The sequence below is a fragment of the Pyxicephalus adspersus genome, chromosome 12 (assembly GCF_032062135.1).
Source record: "Pyxicephalus adspersus chromosome 12, UCB_Pads_2.0, whole genome shotgun sequence".
Classification (NCBI taxonomy): Eukaryota; Metazoa; Chordata; class Amphibia; order Anura; family Pyxicephalidae; genus Pyxicephalus; species Pyxicephalus adspersus.
Genome location: NC_092869.1, coordinates 28522998 through 28543453, shown reverse-complemented (window position 1 = coordinate 28543453; position 20456 = coordinate 28522998). Strand labels below are relative to the sequence as shown.

Sequence of the window (20456 nt, the reverse complement as noted above, 5' to 3'; positions counted from 1 at the left end):
ATTTCCAGATGTCTTCTCTGCTGTACCTGACTTGTCTGGGATCCTGAGCTTGCCATACAGCTTATCCCTCCTCTGTACTGTTCTCTGTACGCCGGGTAAGAGCCTGGACTCCCCGGACAACTCAGAGATGTTTGGCAGAAGCTGTCTGGGATCTGTGTCACATGACCACTGATGACTCTGCCCTTGTCAGGTTAAACATACGTGGATGGGAAAGAGTGAAGGGGGGCAAAGGCCATGTGACCATAGGGTATTAGGTCTTAGGGGGTGTACAGAGTTGGGTGAGCGGAAGGGGGCAGCACAAGCTACCTGACCTAGGGGATAAAAAAAAAAGTGTAAATCCATTCCATTCTGCTAGCACTCCTAGGTTCCAGGTGATGTTGCTATCATCCATCCAACTTCCTCCTGATCCCCGGGCCATCTTTTGCAGCTGTTGGATGGTGACTGACAATGTAACTCATGCACATAGGTGTTCATTGTCCCTGGCTCCATTCATGGCAATGTAAAACAAAGGGAAAGCTGTCCCTGTCTTTTTGCCTAATAAAACTCTTTAGCTTTTCAAAGTCAAAATGAGTTATTCCATCATTGCTGTATGGTCTGTGTGGCTTTGGACATGGCAGACGGGCGTGTCCCATGCCTAATACATTATGCTGACAGGAAATTACCAGGTACACAAGTAATATTTCTATCTAATGTACAGCGCTGCATAATATGTTGACGCTACATAAATCCTGTTTATTAATAAATTATGGCCTTAACCTGTGACAGGTTCACTTTTCCCACATCTCTTTATATATATATAGAGAGAGATAGGCTTATGATATCCTTCCAGTAAAATGCTTTCTTTAATTGTTTGCTGCCTTATATTGTGATTTCTTGAAGCAACATGCAGCAAAGAGCCCAGTCCCCCATCACAAGCGCCCAAACGTTCATATTTTTTTTTTTACCTCAAAGCTCCCACATCACCATGGGCGGAGCCCGCTTAGCCAACACGTGACCCCGGTCCCAGCCAATGCGGGGCTTCGTGCCTTCCTCCACGCGAGGTCTTTATAGCTGTCACGTGATATTATTGGGGGCGCGGAGAGGGTGTCGTGCACCTCCAGCTTCTGAGGGGAGCGGGAAAACCAACCCCCTTTGGGAAAGGTACGGTGTATCCTACACTTTATCCTCCCACATACGTCAGTAAGCTTATGACTTACTATAATGCATGTCAGAGGTTACCGGTCTGTGGTGTGTGACCTCTGGAAGCGTCATTAATATAATTAGTTCAGGGCTGTTATTATCGCAGAAAAAAAAGCGAGAGTGAAGGTGTGTGAGACACGTGACCCTGTTAGCCAATCACCGCCGTTCTAACATTGTGTTTTTGGCGCCGTATGTTCTATGTCCGATTGGCTTTAGTGATTTGGATGTTCTTATCTCATTAAAGGCAATATCGTTTAAGTGTAATAAATATTTGCCGACGCTACTAGCCTTTCCTGCCCTCCACTTAAGACAGCGGGCTTAGCTAGAGATAGAATGTCTACGTGTCAGCCAGCGAGAAATGGCGGATGGGAGAGCGTGTTCAATTGACAGCGGCAGGGTGGAGAGGGGACCACGTGACGGACACCACGTGACACGCAGGCGCGAGCTCAGGGTGTGCGGCGCTTCGAGGCAGAGATTTCCTTCAGCGAGGTGTAAATGGAAACCTGGCAGAGATGTTATTACGGGTTCTGTATTATTGTAGTCCCCGGGCTTTTTTAATATGTCCGGTATTAAAATAATCTCCAGATTTTATTACATTTGGAGCACAGTATGCAAATGTATATAAAAATGCTCAGAGGCACAAATTGCTGATTGTTTAAAGAAGCGTGCATGATAAACACTGCTGTATAGTGAGGAGAATAACGGAGCATGCTTGCTTTGGATTTGATTACAAATAGACAAAAATTATTCCCCCGAGTGTCGGCCATTCTTGTTGCCATACAGATGAAAGGTTTGCGTTGCCTAGGAGATGGGGGTGGGGGGAAGATCGAGCTGTAGTTTAGTTGCTCCCCAATGACCGGCAGACCGGATCGCTAACACGCATGGGGAGGAAGCGGCGGTGGTTCTACTTTGTAGAAGAGTGCAGATTCACCATAATGTCCCTGGAAATGATTTCTAATGTTGGTTTCCAGGGACTGCTATTCAGTACATAGCACCCAGCTTATAGCTGGAGATATTGTGATCGCTGCCTTTGATTGCCCAGCTACTCATTGGGGGCCATGGCACAGCACAGCTACGCACTGGGGGCCATTACACAGCTACTCATTGGGGGCCATGGCACAGCTATTCTTTGGGGGCCATGGCACAGCTACGCATTGGGGACCATAGCACAGCTACGCATTGGGGGCCATGGCACAGCTATTCATTGGGGGCCATGGCACAGCTACGCATTGGGGACCATGGCACAGCTACGCATTGGGGGCCATGGCACAGCTATGCATTGGGGGCCATTACACAGCTATTCATTGGGGGCCATGGCACAGCTACACATTGGGGGCCATTACACAGCTACTCATTGGGGGCCATGGCACACAGAAGCGATTGATCAACAACATTTGTCGGACTTGCGATCCTTTGTTGCCTATTTGCAGTAATCAGTAGCTGAGTCAGGTGATATCACCTAGCAATGCCATGCCACACCCTTGCCTACCCACCTTTTCATTCATCTATAGTGAGGTTTGCCCCTAGTTATTTTGTAAATGGTGCAGTATTTATTGTTAAGGCATCCACACTCACCGTTTTCCCTCCAAAAAAAAAAATCTTACAAATATCTCTTGATCCTGCAAGTTCACAGCATTCTGCTTCCTGTGATTAGATGGAAATGCTACAGAACCCCCATCAGAAATTTCTGGGCCCCATACTAAGAAAATATCCCGGGTTCCATGTGTCTAATAGTTCCAGCATTGCAAAACACACCTCACTTAGGCTGTTCATGTAAATGTTCTTACCACGTTTATATGCATTTTTGCACTTTTATTAGCATTTTAAAACTTGTCTTTAAAATGCTGGAAAAAGTCTATGCCAGGTTTTCCCGCGTTTTTACGTGTGTTTTTGTGTTTACGTTTCAAGAGCTTATAAATGTGGGAAAACACCTCCATTGAAATCAGCTGAAGCGTTTTCCCGCGTTAACCCCGTGTTTTAATTTTTTAAACGTTGCAAGCAATGCTATAGATAACGCTCATAGACGTGCCCCAAGGTAAGGTTCTGGTGTGGATTAGCCCATTGGAATGCATGGGAATTTCAAACATGGGTTTTTAAAGCCTCAGGTTAAATGCTGGGGAAAATGTCCGTGTAGACCAAGCCTTAAACAGGGCCTGGTACAAAAGTACCTCTTGTCCTTCCTGGTGGCAGCCATGCAATGTTGGTGCACTGCTCTGAAATTCAAAGTCACCCTTATTAGATTGTGCCAGCTTGCACCACAGTGTGATTATATGGCAGGCAGAGGGTGAGGCTCTGTTAGAATTATCACCACTGATTCTATGGCAGTCATTGTGTGGCTTCTGGTGCTCATGGGGTTCACTGTGCAATGAAAATAAAACCTCCTTGTGATATCCAAACTTTTCTTTTCACTTCACTGGACGACATATGGCATTGCACAGATCTCATCCCAATGTCACATGCTGCATCACCTTTACAGCCAGCCCTCCTCCTTGGATCTTATGGATAGGATACCAGACATTTAAATGTAATGGATGATAATTGCAAAATTATTGTATACAGGTAGTCCCCGGACGGCTTCTAGATATGAACAGGGCTTCCCTGCTCGCTCCTGTGCAGGATGGAGGCTTGATGGGGGGCGGTTTGTATGACTTGCAGAAGAAATCTTGTGCTAAACACAGCTGAGGTTGTGGGTGATCTTAAGGACTGAGCTTTTCTGCAACATCTTGTAGCTGTTTAATGACCAAGATGAACTCTGCAGTTTTTTTTCTTTTTGCATATCAAAGCACAGCTTGCTCCAGAAGTTATTGAATGTCTAGGCTCAGAAAAGTTTTTTTTTTTTTTTTTTTGCTTTGTGATTAGCTCACAGTGAGAATTTTTATACAGTAACTGACACCACGCTGCCTATTATTTTGAGACAAACATCTGTCCTAATTGCATTTATTAAAATAATGTACCTGTTACAACTTACATACAAAATCAATTTAGGAATAAACCTACAGTCCCTATCTCATATGTAACATGGGGACTACCTGTATATGATGTTTTTCTCTAGTGTGTTTGAGATAGGGAGGAGGTTCCTAGTAAGTAATAAAACTTTGGTTGTGTGTCTGCTTATTAAGGAGCTTCCTTTTCAAAATGCATTAAAGTAAGGAGCGACTTGGCTCTTGTCTTATACCCACCTTCCATGTTACAGGGATGATGTGACTTTCCTCCCAAGTGACTTCACCCTTGCCTAGGTGCTGTGGGTAAAAGTAAGTGCAGAGTGTTGACACCAAGGCGGATTTGACAATAGATTACCACATGGGCAGCACAGGTCAACGCATGTACAATAAAAAGATGTTTTGGTGTGCCATTCCTAGCATTGACACCATTTTAACCAGAGCCTGTACCTAAGGATATGTATGCACACATGCCTTTGCATATCTTTGTAATATGAAATACAGAGGAAAGTCAGCTTCAGCCTGCAGTGGATTTGTCCTTGCCCTAATGCTTGGACAGAGGGCGGACATAAGAAGATGCAAAGGGCCCCAGACCCTCCTCAGCCAACAGGGACTCCAAGTAAATTGGGCAGTAATACTAGGGGGGAGGGGTTAAATCGGTTCTGCCCCTGCATGTATTAGGTGTAGCCAAAAGCAGTGTCCAGACAACATGGCACATCATTTAGCTATGCTTTGTGTCAGTTATTTTAAAGTATGAAAAATTACACCTTTTTTTTTTTTTACAAGTATATTACATTTACTAATAATATGCATATAAGCCAGCAGTGACAGTGCTGTCCTATATAGGAAATAAATACAATTTAGGACCGAGGTTTGTGCATTGATGGCACCGCAAGCTCCGCCCCTCCTCCTTCTAGACTTGTGAGCAGCACGTGACTGGAGCCTCGCGCGCTTCCTGCTGGCGATGCCAGGTATGTGACGTCACCCGCCTTCTCTGCGGCTGCGCGATCAGCGTCTACCGTGTGGTTGAAAGAACTGCAGGGAGATTTTTTATGTATTAAATAAAAAAAAAAAAACAAAAAATCGCGGACACGTGTTGAGTAAAGCGGCTAACATTCCGGTCGGGTGTGACGAGGCGTCCTCTCCTATGCATTCAGGGTTTGTCGGTCGTGTTTGGAGGGAAAGGTCAGCAATGCACAGCCTGCAGCGAGCGGTGTAAGTGGCACAACTTAGCGGTGATCCCGGGTGAATGTGCTGCACGGCTTCTGATGAAGAAAGGGGGGTGCGGGCAGGTGTGGGTGACGAGGATCGGGGGGGTATGATGGCCGCATTGTGTGCTGGGTGTAGAAGTGTTAGGGAGGGACTGATAATATGGGAGCCATAGAGAGCACAAAGAGGGCGATCACTGCTCAGGATGGGGGACTGTGCCAGCTGCAATCAGCAGCAACCCCATGGCTTGTCATTAAAGAGTAACTCCTGTAAATTTAAAGAAAAGTCCTCCCTGTGCTACCCATCCCAGCATTCTAATACATTGCAGTCTATAGATGTGTTTGCATTAGGTGTTTCAGGCAATTCTTCCAGTAACACAACATTTACTAGGGTGACAACCCTCAACATGTTCATTGTATATGTAGAGGACCAGCGTTGTCACCCCATCCTCAGTGTCTCACCTGCAAGCTATAGTGTTGAGGTATTTGCAGTCCAGCCTAAAACAATGCTAATTGACACTAATGGCTCTATTTATAAAGCATGATGTTCCCTTCATTCCCTGGTGGGAAACAAATACTGCCATTAAAACACATGGACCTGGAAGATTCCCACAAGGAGGAAATGTAATATTCCCTGTTTTATAAATAGAGCTCCTACTGTGACAAGAAGTTAGTTATCAGCTTGTAGGATTCTGAGAGATAAAGATGTAGATTTGGTGTTACAGCCACCTACCCTGCTGCTGGGTATTTATGGCTATGACTGGTTGCTTTCCTAGAGATTTAACTTGCCACCTGCACACAGCCGGAAAATAGTTTGACAAATTGAAGATTTGCTTTTTTTTTTAGTCAGCTGCTCAAGTTTGAAAAAGATGTTACCCAGGAGGAACCTTTGAAATAATATTCAGATGTCAGGAACTCCTGCTTAAACTGATCACATGTGTGCACTGAGTATTTGGCTCCCTGGGCTGGCTATATTTTTTAAGCCACCAAGTCAAGTATATGACAGTATTTTAGGTTGTGTTCTTGAAATATATTAGCAATAAAAGGTGTAAGGCAGTGTTTCTCAATCAGGGTTCCTCCAGAGGTTACTAGGGACTCTTTGAGCAATTTGTGTCTCTCAGGTCAGTTTAAATGATTCCAATGAAATCTATAAGGGTGACATTCTACCTACTTTCCAGCAGTGTAAGGAGCATTGTACCCATTGCCAGAAATATTTTTAAGGTGGGTGGGAAGAAGCTGTAGGTGGGTGGCGGCCCCTGTATTGTAACCCAACTCTTCAATAACCACCAAAAAACAGCTGGGTGGGAGAACACTGTATTGACCACAGTGCTATGTAGTTGACATTTTTGATTTGATGATTGGTGGGTCAGTAACATTATTGAGACTAAATTCTCATTTTGTCACAAACTTTGACAACTCAAAGTGAGTTTACTGTCAGTGAAGACCGTATGGGTAAATCAAGCAATGAATCTGGAGGTAAAAACAACTGATGTTTTATTTCAAATCTAAATGGTTAAGCTTAGTCCAGCTCCTGTTTAGTGAATGAACATCTTTTACATAGGGAGCCATGATGGGGCCAGGACAAAGTTCAACTCCAAAAAAAAGGTATAATACTTTGGCTGCCTGGATCATTTGCTCATGTGGTTTTCACTAAAGGTAACCCGTGTTTTTCCTTTTTTATATTATATATTTAATGTATTAAAATTTACGCAGTTCCCTTTGGACCTTGGCTGACTTACTTACATATTTTTTTTTATACTGAGAACATGATGATCTCTACCAGCTTTTTTATTGTTTGGAAAATAATGTCCCTACTGTAAATAATGATATTTCTGTTTAGCAAATGAATAACCTGTCTAAAAGTATAACCATACATTCAATATTTCATATATTGTTTTTAGGAAAATGAGTTTCCAATGGTGTTTGCAGCCTGCTGATTAGGTTTTAAAGCTTTATTGCCGCCATGGAGCAAAATAGGATGCTAGAAGCACCTCCAGAAAGTGGGAGTAAACCTCCATCATCAACCCCTGCCTACTTCGTAATTGTACACCAGGCGCAGGGTGATAAAAAAGAAGAAAGGATCCTAGTAGCCAATCGGGATGCATCTGCTGTTGCTCCAGTTGTCCAAACTGGAACTCATGAATCAAAATCTAATACCTTTCTGTCAGCAGATTGTGTTTCTGGAGGAATTACTGTCACCCTGGATAACAACAATATGTGGAATGAGTTTTACCGCTGTAGCACAGAGATGGTATTAACAAAACAAGGAAGAAGGATGTTTCCTTACTGTCGCTACTGGGTAACAGGGATGGACCCTTTCCAGAAGTACATCCTTGCTATGGACATCACTCCATTGGACACTCACAAGTACAAGTGGAATGGCAAATGGTGGGAACCTGGTGGAAAAGCAGAGCCACATGTTCTTGGAAGGGTGTTCATTCATCCTGAGTCTCCGTCAACAGGCCAATATTGGATGCACCAGCCTGTTTCTTTCTATAAACTAAAGCTGACTAATAATATTTTGGATCAAGAAGGTCACATCATCCTTCACTCTATGCACAGATACTTGCCAAGGCTACACGTGATACCCGCTGACAAGGCCATTGAGGTAATACAGCTCAACGGACCTGATGTTCACACCTTCACCTTTCCCCAGACTGAATTTTTTGCAGTAACAGCATATCAGAATCTTCAGATCACCCAGCTAAAGATTGACTGCAATCCTTTTGCCAAAGGCTTTCGAGAAGGGACTGTGGTGGGACGTCCTCTTAAAGAAGTCAAACCTAAGAATTTAGCACAAGAAAATGATTCACTGGGCGGCAAAAACTTAGAACATGATGATCCAGAAATCATTGGTAAACTAAAGGAGTTTATTTCAATGTCTGAGCAGTCTGATGCTGACAATGAAAATGAATCTTTTAATACCAAGCCAGAATTACCGAGTCTCTTGGATTCTCAGACCACACTCCTCGAAAATGTACTCCAAAAACTAAATAGGCTTGACAGGTAAAATAAAAATGTGTTCTATGTTCTGTAATAGCAAAATTTTATCAGTGTCGGACAATTTTAAGGAGACTGTCACCAACTTGCAGGTAGAAGCCCAGTTAGAGGAAGTATTTTAAATGCTTACTTGCAGGGATTTAGTTATGCATAGATAATGTTTAATATAATTTACATGCCTTTAAATTTGCACTAGCAAAGCCCCCCCTCCTTGAACATAATAGCTTTCTAATCTTCAAGGAGTGTCTAAATACTGTCTTTTTTTGCAGCTTTTCCAATCTTCCACTTCCCTCCCTCTTATGTAGCAGCCAGGGAGGAGCAAAGGGAAGTAATGGAGAGTTTCATATGAGCTCTGAGTTTGCTGCAGAGAGAATGCTGTTTTCACACTGAGTTGTGGTCTTCATCTTCAGTCAAGGACCGTAGGTGGTTTCCAAAAAAACAAACATAATTTTGGACTATCATACTATCTTTTGCTAAAGCTACGTACAAACGTCCCAACAGTTCTCGCCCGATAATCAGCTCAGGGCCTATACTTTTTTAATTCTTGTGAACAGAAAAAAATTAATGTCAATTTGACCACAAACCACTAATCACTGGTTTTCCTTTCATGTTAAAAGCTGCTCTGAGGAAGCAGGAGTTGAAACTGACTGGCTGATACTGGTGATAAGAACACTTTTTGTAGACAAGGCCCATAGTTCTAGAATGTTGTATTTTACATTGGACTTATACCAATTTGTATTCATTTTGCACATTTTAATAACTGGACTAACTTAAATGTTTGTTTTTTTCTATTTTCCTTCATTCTCAGCTTTGGTGACACAAGTGCTGTGACAACTGCATCTCTACCAACAGAGCAGCCTACAATTAAAATCAAAGAGGAACCTGAGGACAACTATGATTATGATAAGAGCATCATGGGAATACAAGTGAAACAAGAGGAATCTGATGATGACGTAACAGATGAATATTCAAACAGCGATGATGACTATCCAATATTAGAAAGGCATTTTGCACAATTTAGTGCAAAACGTCGTTTAGATAGGAAGCACTCTGTAAGAAGCCCATCTGGGGTGGCAAAAGCAAAGTTGCTGAAACTTGATGATGGAAAAATGCCAATGGTGTATCTAGAGTCATGTTCATCTAATAAGATTGCTGAGAATGTTACAAATTCACAAGAACTTGCATTGTCTCACAAAAGAGTGCGGAATATTAAACAAGAAGAGGATAGCAACATTTCCCCGAGCAATATTTTATGTAAAAGAGAGGAAATTACCAGGATTGATAGGAAAAGACCTATTAAAAGAAAAATTTATGCTGACTATGCAGTTCCAGTCACTGTGCGATCCAACCGTGGCCGCAAAAAGAAGGTCTCTTCTGTTACAACCAAGTCTAAAGCAACTGTGACTCCAGGAAATGAGAGTGGCGTGGCACCTGTAGTGAAAAGAAGAGGAAGACCTCCTAAAAACAAAGGTGGTAAGGTAGGACGCCCTCCGAAGAAGAAACCGCTAATAGAAGCAACAAAGGTACCAGATTTCAAGCCAGACCTGGAAGATGTGGACGGAGTCCTATTTGTCGCTTTTTCCTCAAGGGTAAGAAAAAAAATACAGCATTTAGTTTGTCTTCCCAAAGTATGGGGTAAATTCTTTACTGTGAATCAGTGTGCAGCTTTGTTGTCTTGGCTAATAAGTTTTTTGAGGCTGTTAAGAAAAGGTTTTTTTTTTCTGGTATGATCCATAAATATACCAGGCAACTGGTTGGTGCCTAACAATCTTTCTCCTCTTCTATGTACCCCAGTCACATCACTAGCACGAGGCTTTTCATTCAATATGTTTTAGTTTAAAGCCCAACGTGTGCATTACAGTTCATTTTTTGAAGCAGCCACAAAGCCTGCCCTCTGCCATGCATTCTGTTTAAAACAATCCATGATTCCCACATAGAAGCAGCAGTCCCTCTGCTTAGGTCATATATGCCGCCCTGGTAAGACAGAGCTAGAGCTGAGCTTTGCAACCAGTAGCTTACATAGCAACATATAAGTTTCTGCCTTTGTATTACATTCTCATCAGCAGCATAAAAAGTCCAAGGCTATGTTCCAACTAAATTGCATACATACAAATTTGATACATTGAAATAGTTTACTATATACATGTACATATTTATTAACAGTAAATGTGTGAATACCATGTTGTCTGCTTTATTCTGTTAAGAAAAACTACTAAGCAACAAATTGTTTTGTATCCATTTGGGTTTATGTTATGCTGTGGTAATAAGAATGGATTTATAGGTCTGGATAATAAACGTTATAAATGTATTGAATGTACAACGCTAAAGAATGTTTTGGTGCTATATAATTTTTTTTTAAATAATATTAATGTATGTTTTCCCAGGAAGCACTGGATGTTCATACAGTAGGAAAGCCTAAAGCTGATGTACCATCAGCTCCTCCAGATCCACCAGTTCATGTTGAATTGACAGGTAAAACCAAGATTTAACCTAATAATTCTTTACTACCCCTTGAATATATGAAATAAGGCATGTAAGGATTTGTAGCCAGAGCCTAGATACCTCTTAGGCTCATGTCACATGAGTGATTCTGTCACCAGTGGCAGGATTGCTTACTGAGAGAGTGCTTACTTTGCTAGCAGATGGTGCTCCCTTGCTAACGGGAGATTGAGCATAATTTTTATCCAACAAATCGGAATTTCCATAGAGATAAGAGAAGTGGCCTTCTGGGTGATTCTAGCAATGTGTCTCCAGTAGCAGATGTATTAAAGAAATTTGCCTCCATGTAATGGATAGATAACTGAATGGAGAAGTTGAAAAAAACTATTTTTGCTTGTGCATAATTGGATGGGTAAAATCAGCAGAATATGATCCCATTTACTAAGTTAAAGAAGAACTAAACTAATAATACAAAAGTCAGTAAGAGGAGGCGCCGGGTGCCGCTATCTTCAGCCGCCTTCTTCCACCTGGCTATGTCGCCCGATCCTGCACTGTGTAGGCGTATGTGTATGCGTGAGATCAGCATCTTTTTCCTGTCAATTTAATAAAATGTCCCTTTTTGCCCCAGGAGCTTCCTGGGATACTTGACTCTCCACCACAGCGATCAAGACCAAAGGGGAGGGGCTTTACCCTTTAAAAAAAAGAAAAAACGGTGTTGCAGGGAAAAAAAAATAAAATTTTTGTTATCTACCCTTTTATGTAAAGTAAAAATTTTACTTTAGGTCCACTTTAGGTGAATTTTCCCTTTAGTTGGCTTTGCTAGGTGAACAACCTAAATGTATTAAAATTCAGCACCACATGGCTCAGTGCATAAACAATTCATTTTTACTCTACTGACGAACCGCCTCCCGAGCAACCTGGCATTCTTTCATTTCTGTACCTGAATGTGCAGGTTGCTCCGGTACAAATCTAATAGGTGTACTTAGACTCTGTACTTGACATGACAGTCCATTTCTCATATATTGACCCCAGTGCACTCCTGTGACACCTGGGTGAAGATACAGTGTTCCAAATGCTCTTTTGAAACATGGATGTTTCGGCTCTTGGTGGATTTCAAAGCTGTCTAGCACAGTAGACTTGAACTAAGGCTTTATTACCAGAGATCCAAGGAAAGGGGGAAGCACTCCAATGACTTCTGGATTAATATGTTACCTCATTCAGGAAGGCTTTCTGTATTATCCAAGAGTTCAGCTTTTTTGTTTCAAAGTTTTTATTGAAAGAGTTCAGCTTTTAAATATGGTATACTGTAGCAGAGTAGAGGCCAGAACGATATATCAGAATCATAATATTTTTCCATTAATATCTGTTTTGTGTTTTCTTTTTTTTTTATTTTAGAAGAACAAAAGAAAATTGTAAATTTGGAAAAACAGCTCCTGGTTCAGCTTAAGACAATGCGACACAGACAGGTCATTCACCCTGCCCTCCAGCAAGGTAACATTACCTTCTGTGTCATTGTGGAGTATTTATTTTCTTCTGTTATGGTCTTATAAATCACTTTCTTTCTTTTTTTTAATGTTTTTACACATAGTGGGATTAAGGCTAAACATTGTAGACCATGCAATGAGCATTGATCTAAGGTATCTAGGAGTTGAGCTTCCTCTTCCTTTCATCACCAGTGACTCCAAGTTGGAAAATTTTGGAATAAGCTCAGAAGGTCAGTAATATGGCTTCATATAGCCTTTTATTATAAAAATATATAATGTATGGTTCCTATGTTGTAGTACTTCACGACAAACTGTAAGCTTGATGTGGTTCCCCCTCTAATGTAAGCAGTTTTTCTGTACCCCAAGGGACAGTTTTCAAATCTGTAGATAATAAAAATATTTTGAACATATAACAAGTATGTAAAAGTACAGAGGATTCTGGGATATTGTAAAAAAAAACTCCACATACTGGGTCAATGTTTTTTTAATTCTGTTAAAACATGTCCAACTCCCTAAATAACACCAGGGTATTATGACCAAATCATAATAAAATGATCATTAAAAAAAAGATTTTTTACATCACATTAAATGTGACTTTGCTATCAAATACTTCTTAAACTCACACGTACTTTTAAGAATTCATGTTGCAAACCATACACAATAGGAAACCATACAATAGGAAAAAAATGACAAATTTATTAACACACTAGTGTTAATGTTTCCCAGTTTCCTTTGTATACTCCTTGTTGAAAGTCAGCTTTTACAAATGTCTCCCTGGTATGGTTCAGATTTCCTCCAGTCCCCTTTTACATTTATTTGTAGCCAGTACTTACTGCTTAGGTAAAAAAAAAATAGTTTCAAGTTTACCTAACCATCCTCAAGTGCATTGTCTTAAAATCCAAAATAATGTTTTATTGTTTCCTTCAGGACTTCCATTTGTGTCTAGGACAGGAAAGACAACAGACTATACAAAGATTAAAGGTTGGCGTGATAAATTCTCTACAAACCCACCATTGAAAATTGAAGGTGAGACTACCATGCTGAATTTTAGATGTGCACAACCTTTTCTATTCTGTTTCATGGGTGGGAGAGAAAAATATATGTTAGAAAGGGGAGAATGGTAAATAGGAACTGTAGTTTCCTAGTCATATAACCATTCATACTACAGGTATTAAGGGCTGTTGTAATGGTTGTGCCAATCTGTTAACTGCTTCTTTCAGTACCAAAGCTGATCAATTGATATTTTCTATAGCTTCGTAAAATCATATTAGACAAATTTCCCTAGTCTGTCCCCCCCCCCCCCCTCAAGACAAAGTACAAAACGTTTTCTCCTAGAACACCCCCCCATGCTCTAGAAAATAGGTATGTATTGTAGATTACCAGTCCTTAGATGTGTTTGGCTGCATTAGGGTGGCAATACTTGCTCATTACACTATATGGAGGGAGTAGTGTTGTCACCCAGGCTGCTCCCTTTATTTGAGGGACCACCAAGCATTTAAAAAAAAAGGGATTTTCTGTTCATGCCTTGAAAAAAACAATGTGTGCTACCAGAACCAAGCACTGGTAAGCTGCAAAATCTTATATTTTGCTCTTATTATATATGCTTTCATAAGCCTTAGAGCAAGCTTTGCCAAACAGCTAATCAGCGGTGATGTTTTTTATAGAAATACACTTTATGGCCAAAAGTTTGTGGACTCATGTCTAACACCTATGTGTATCAATGTGGACTTTTCTGCCCTTTGGGACTGTAACTGACTCCACTCTAATGAGAAGAATAAGCTTGCAATTACTGAAACCCCCAACGGCATTAAAAAGTAACTAAATTCAAAAACTAGTCTTTCAATTATTAATCTATTTTTACTTACTTGCACTAAAATGTCAGCTTGTATAAATGAAAAATATAATGATTTATGAAGTGTTTAGAAGTGGCCAGCTTGGGACTGGCAAGTTTACTTTTTCTTCCTCGCCTGACCTTCTTCTCCACTCCCTCCCCCTCCCTCACTAGCTTGGAGCTCAGTAAATATCTGCACGGAGAGCTCACTAGCTGAAAAGAAGCAGGAAGCAGCTGCAAACTGAGCAGTCACATTCGAGTGACATGAGAGTCCCAGGCAAGAAAAAAAAAAAATCTGCATAATTAGGACGGTGGGAGTGGATTAGAAGCACTCCCACCAAGGATGGCATTTCCCAGATTGCAGTTCACTGCCTAGGGGAGAGACCTGGGGGTGTGGCTAGAACTCATTTTTCATGTTTAAAAGTTAAAGCAAGCTGGAAAAAAAAAAGAAAAGTATTCAGATGATTATAACTTGGGCTTCTGTTATCCATAAGCCTAAGTTGATTTTGTGGGTATAGGTAGGCTTTACATAGGGTTTAGGTTAGTCCTATATAATCCTCCACACCAAATCTGGCAAACTATGTCTGACAAATTGGTGTGATGGTCAGATATCCACAAACTGTTGATTGACTATATAGTGTATTCAGATTTGTATTACTTATGAATATTTACTAATAGTTTCCACCATATATTCTATATGCAGCTGGTAGCTCAGAGACAACTTTGAAGAATCGTTCGGCCTTCTGCAGTGATGAACTTGATGAATATCTAGAAAATGAAGCAAAGTTAATGGAGGACATTAAAAGTACTTCTTTAAATGAGACTGTTGTAACAACAGTTAACTTTCAGTTTCCCACTAAAAGTGCAAGTTATGTGAGGACACTCGACAGCGTGTTGAAAAAGCAAGCTCTTCAAGCAGCATCAAATTCAAGTAATGTTTCAAAGCCTCCTCCCTTGCCTGTCAAAAAGCGCAAATATACGCGCCGAACAGCAACTCCAAAGATGAAATCAAAAACAAAGCCAACTCTACCTTCTTCTCCAGTTGCGCAGGAGAAACCAGTCAAGTCCCATTCTCCACATAAGCCGAAAAGTCCAAAGAAACCCAAACTTACATCATCTCCACGTGCGAAAAGTCCTGCTGCAGCTCAACCTTCAGAGAAACTACCTTTGTCTCCAAATGATGTGACAGTCCAGCCTAGTGTTCAGCCATTTGGGCAGAACAGTATGTGGCCAAGATTACACAATTCTCCTTTTCAGTATTCACATTTTACATACAAATCTACTGGTTTTTCTAAAATACAAATGAAACTGCAGGAACTTGAAGAGTTTGCTATACGTCAAGGAAAGCCACGCACCTACATCACTGAAGAGCGTGCCGAGATAGCCCTTTCCACTCTCCTTACTGTCCAGGTAAGATAATCTATTGTTTTCATGATTTGTTAGAAAGATAATTTTCTGTGACATATTTGTGTTTGGGGATTTCTCTTTATGGTAAATGCCCCTAGCTTTTTAGAAACCTAAAAAGGCCACAGGGTTGTTGCTCTTCATTGATCTAAAAAGAACTCCCCTTATATGATTATATGACAATAATATTCTGAATCAAAGCACATTAGCAATTATTTTGTTTTTTTCCATTTACTTTGAACTGTGATCTGTATCATTTGGCGGGGAAAAAAAAACGTATGTCTACAACTGGTCATTTTTAAAGGTATTGGTGTAAACAACCAGTAAACTTTATAGTCCTCCCCTACCCGTCCCTTGTTTTTGACATATTGCAGAATTTTATAGGCCCTTTTTTTCACTTCCTGACACCATATGCTGCTGTCTACTTGTCGATCAGACCTGTTCCCCTGCTTCCATGTGTACAGATGCACACGCCGCGTTACTTGACTGTACACAGAAAGATAATGATATGCAGGAATGTGATTCATGAAATATAAAATAAAGTAATAAACTTTTTACATATTCAGAATTAAATGAGCAATAGATTACTGTTATCTGTTACATATGAAGATAATTATTAAAGTCATAACCAGAGCATAACCTTGAAACCTTGTTTAGTAGATCTATAATACAATTGGTTTAGACGGTGGTTCAGAAGCAATTGAAAAATTCTTCCACAGCTGATAAAATGCAAGGTCTTGGTTTTTTTTTTTTTTTTTGATCTCTCTAAAGCAAATACTAATAGACAAAAGCCTTTTGAACTAGACTAGGAGCTGCAGAATATTTGTTTTAATACATGGCAAAAAAAGATTTTGTTTACGTCATGAGACATATTATTTATATGTATATATTCCTCATTATCATAAAATATTTACATGTTTACATCAAGGCATCAAAGGTTGAATGATGAACATGAACGAAGAAACTTTGCAGAACCTTAGTCAGTATGCATAGAGACAATATTACTCCATTCATTAAAGCGGACTTAAACTCAAATATTTACTTTAAAAAAAAAAGTAGACAACCCTATTATATAGGGTCAAAATTTTTTTTTTTTTTTTTTTTTTTGGGGGGGGGTAAATCCTTTCTTTTTTTTTTTTTTAAACTCTCCCCCTACTGTCTTGATCGCCTGATCTCACACTGCGCAAAGAAGATGGCAATGCCCGGTGCTTTTTCCACACCAAGATGAAAGTGGATTCCAGGATGACGTGGGACCCATTTCAGGAAACCTCCGGAGGGAACGACGGACCTGCGAAGGTAAAGGTGGTCTTTTTTTTTTTGGTTAACTTCTGCTTTAAGTAGAACTATTTGACCTTTTATGTGTACTGTAGCTTCCTGTACTGCAGAGGTCTTACAATTGAAATTTAGGCTGTTAAACAAAATTATATTAAGTATATGTTATTTAAAATATTTTTAAAAAGATCTTTCTTTGATTACTTTTTTTTTTATTTGCTTTTCCAGCTAACTGAAACTTGAGGAAAAATCCTCTTATGTTAGTTATGACTGCCTGTATTCAGTACTGGCTGCTGTTATCTCCATTTATGAATATTTACCTCTGCACATGAGCAAAATGCCATGAGCAACCCACCTAATTTGCTTTCAACTAGCTTGGGTACACTGGTTTCTAGCAGTCATCAGTTTTTTGCAATGTTCCTTACTATGCTCCCATTTATTGTGAGGAAACCCAAAACTACTATAGCTAATGAAATTAGCAGAAAAAAATGATATTAATCTTGAAAACAATTTTCTGAATTTATATACCTCTTATATTTGTGACTTTTTTCTGGCAGTTTAAGAATAATGGGCTTGCTTCTCCGAAATCAGTTGTAGGTGTTGTTATTATTAGATATGGGGAATTGTGGAACAGACATAATATTGTTCCCACTTTCAAGTTATAAAGGATACGTCTGTCTACATCATTTATCCGCTCCTAGCTTTATACAGTGCGTGGCAATTCTAAATGAGGTGAGTGCTATAACGCTGCCTGCCAGGTCTTCTTCTGGCTACAACTCTCATAAAGATTATTTAGTATTTGGGTTTACTAATGAGCCAAGTGGAGCATAGATCTATGAAGCTTTATGTTTATAGTACTCATCCTTTAAACGTCTTTGTTCCTTTTCCTCTGCCTGTGGCTTTCTGGGAGCAGTTCAATTGCTGCAGAAGTCTCCTGGCTGGACTTCCACACTTATAGAACAGGGCCTGATTTATTACAGCTCTTCAAGGCTGGAAAGGATACACTTTCATCAGTGAAGCTGGGTGATCCAGCAAACCTGGAATGGAATTCTTCAAAGTAATTTGCTAGGTTTTGAATCCTTGACCAGATCCAATTCAGGTTTGCTGAATCACAGTCAGGCAGACATTGGAAAGTATGGGAGAAGAATATTTCTTGAGATTCACATGTGAGGTCTACTGTGTGCCCTAAAGTGAAAGTAAAGTTGGGCCTCACATGTGCAGTGTTGGCTGCCAGGGAAACCTATCGATCCTGGATTCTCTTGCGTGCCCTGGGATGCATGAACTCCCAGGATGAATGAACGTGCATCATTCTGGCATGGCCAAAGATCCTCCATAAGAGAAAGAAGAGAGGGACAATAGGGCTGGAACGCGGACAGGATGAGCCGGGCAGATTTATTTCTGCTTTAATGATCTGAAGCAAAAGAGTTTTTTCAATTTATATATTTTTTTGTAGCACAGGACCTTTATTGTCAAATTTCTCAGGGCACAAAAGTAATCTGAAGTGTTTTTTTTTCAATTAAAGGATTGTGTAAAAAGCAAACCATCTAACAAAACGGTCATCAATAGAAAATCACCATGCAAAAATGAATTTTGCCCTCTAGGCTGTATATGTTCAAGCTTGAGTCGTTCAAAGCGCAAACCTGTTCACTGTCGACGAGAAGCCTGTATGTTTAGGTGTGACTGTGCAGAAAGCAAATTGCATCAAAATACATCAAGTCTTGGACAGAATGGTGATGAGCACATGAGTTCCTCTACTGAAGAGAAGCCTGATGTCACAACACAAGGTCAACAATCAGCAAAGTACATAGATCTGACAAAGGAGGCAAAAAAATCCCAAAAAGAGATGGCAAAGCCTTGTATATCTCTGCAAGGATTATCAAGAGATGAAACAAACATTGGAGACAATAAAACAATTAGAAGAACTTCAGGTGAGTGTTCAAACAACAATTCATTCATGGGATAAATTAAAATGAAAAATATATGCCGTTGATATAGTTTTTTTAAAATGCAACTTCAAACCAATGTGTTTAGTTTTAGACTAAAATAGATTTTATTACCTCTGTCTGTTTTTTTAAAAACTGCAAATAAACGTGGACTCCTAACCTTTTTTTCACACTGCGAACCAATTACAACAGTATTACTTTTTTAATGGAATCACTCTGTTTTCTTCTTTTACCTTATTTAGCTGACAGCTGTTTTAAGCTCTGGTCACCAAAACGTTTTCCCATTTGGGATAGATCTGATGTGGATAACGATCCAGAACCCGTATTTATTCCTGAAAAAGGTGAAGTAAATGAAAGTAAAACCTTATGCCAAAAAGAACAAACAGAGATTGTCAAGTCACCTGCAAGTAAATCGCCCCATCTCTTCCCTCCTAGACCTGCAGTAAGTAGTCTATGTACATAACTGGTTTTGTAATATTTTTTTTATTAAATTACATTATTTTTCTTATATAGAGTGACGCTAGAAGTCTTTTGTGTTACACAGCCTTCTACAGGTGAATAAGCACTGATGGGAAAAAAAAAAAACTCTTTAGGTCCGGCAGAATAACCTTTACTACCAGCATGCTTTGAATATTTGTGCAACCTACAAGGATGGTTTTACTTTAGCTTTTTTTTTAAGACTTCTATATTGCTGATCTTTTCAGAAGCAGCTATATGGCATAGCCATCTTTAGCATGGCTTTTGAAGTTGCAATCACACCCTGCTGGACTGGATGTTTTAGCGAATGCCCAGATAATAATTTTAAGGCTCTAGGTTTAGTGGCATTTCTATAGTAGAATTCTAAAATGACAGATCCAAATATTTCTAACATCTGACATGGTATTTTAAAGTTTCTAAATAGTTTTACCACTTTACAGGTTCTTTCAGAGAATGTGGATGTGGAAGATGTGCATAACTTAAATAGTATGACATGTGCACGTGCAAGGGTCTACAACTGTAAGGCACCAGAGGACAAGGCCAAGAAGGACCACATCTTATGTACCCACTCTGAGAGCCCTGGAAAGGTATCTTTCTGTTTCTTTAAGCTCTTTCTTCAGTTCTAAACAACGTCTAAGATAATATTTCTGTTAGAAAACACCTGTATAATTTTACATATGTTTATAAACTGATTTTTTTTTTTTTGTCTGTGTACAACTCTTATGACAAATATTTTCCTCCTGGCTTAGCGTGTGCTTTGCGTAATATTAGGAAAGCCCAGAACTAGCTCTGCTCTATTTGAAGCATCATCTACTAGTTGAGGGAAAAAAAACTTTCTAGGGTTAGAAAGGTTAGAACCCACCTCACATCCTAAATATATATATATTGTATTATATATATATAATACAAATAAGGTAATAATGGGCCCCCTTGTATATATTATATATGTATGGTCCCTACATAGGAACTAGCAAAATGAACCACATAATGCAAGAAGGGACCAAGCACCTAATTTTAGAAGTGTGTCAGATGTGAAATCTGTGATAAAGGCAGTGGGACTAGGACTATGACCCTAATTTATTTAAAGTTCTCCAAGGCTGGAGAGAATACAGTTTCATCAGTGAAGCTGGGTGATCCAGCAAACCTGGAATGGATATGGCCCAGGATTGAAAACATTTGCTAACAAATAGCTTGATTTTAGGAAATCCATTGCAGGTTTGCTCAATTACTCAGCTGATGAAAGTATATTCTCTCAAGCTGGAGAACTTTAATAAATCAGG

At 39.8% G+C, this 20456-nt stretch overlaps 1 protein-coding gene across 7 annotated transcripts in view; it reads left to right on the top strand.

Moving 5' to 3' along the window:
• The first annotated feature begins 1035 nt into the window (after nt 1-1035).
• The window catches only part of MGA (MAX dimerization protein MGA), a 40860-nt gene continuing 21439 nt past the window's right edge, over nt 1036-20456 (top strand). For 2 of the 7 annotated variants that reach the window (XM_072428688.1, XM_072428684.1), the window contains exons 1-11: nt 3867-5333; nt 7228-8332; nt 9135-9915; nt 10711-10798; nt 12161-12256; nt 12354-12479; nt 13177-13275; nt 14784-15490; nt 18279-18684; nt 18942-19141; nt 19617-19763. In XM_072428688.1, the coding sequence (XP_072284789.1) occupies nt 7290-8332; nt 9135-9915; nt 10711-10798; nt 12161-12256; nt 12354-12479; nt 13177-13275; nt 14784-15490; nt 18279-18684; nt 18942-19141; nt 19617-19763 (3693 nt within the window). In that variant the 5' untranslated portion in view covers nt 3867-5333; nt 7228-7289. Of the gene's footprint in view, nt 1141-3864; nt 5334-5521; nt 6803-6887; nt 6983-7227; nt 8333-9134; nt 9916-10710; nt 10799-12160; nt 12257-12353; nt 12480-13176; nt 13276-14783; nt 15491-18278; nt 18685-18941; nt 19142-19616; nt 19764-20456 lie in introns of those variants that run through there. The other 5 variants (XM_072428685.1, XM_072428686.1, XM_072428687.1 and 2 more) reach the window with 5 other exon arrangements.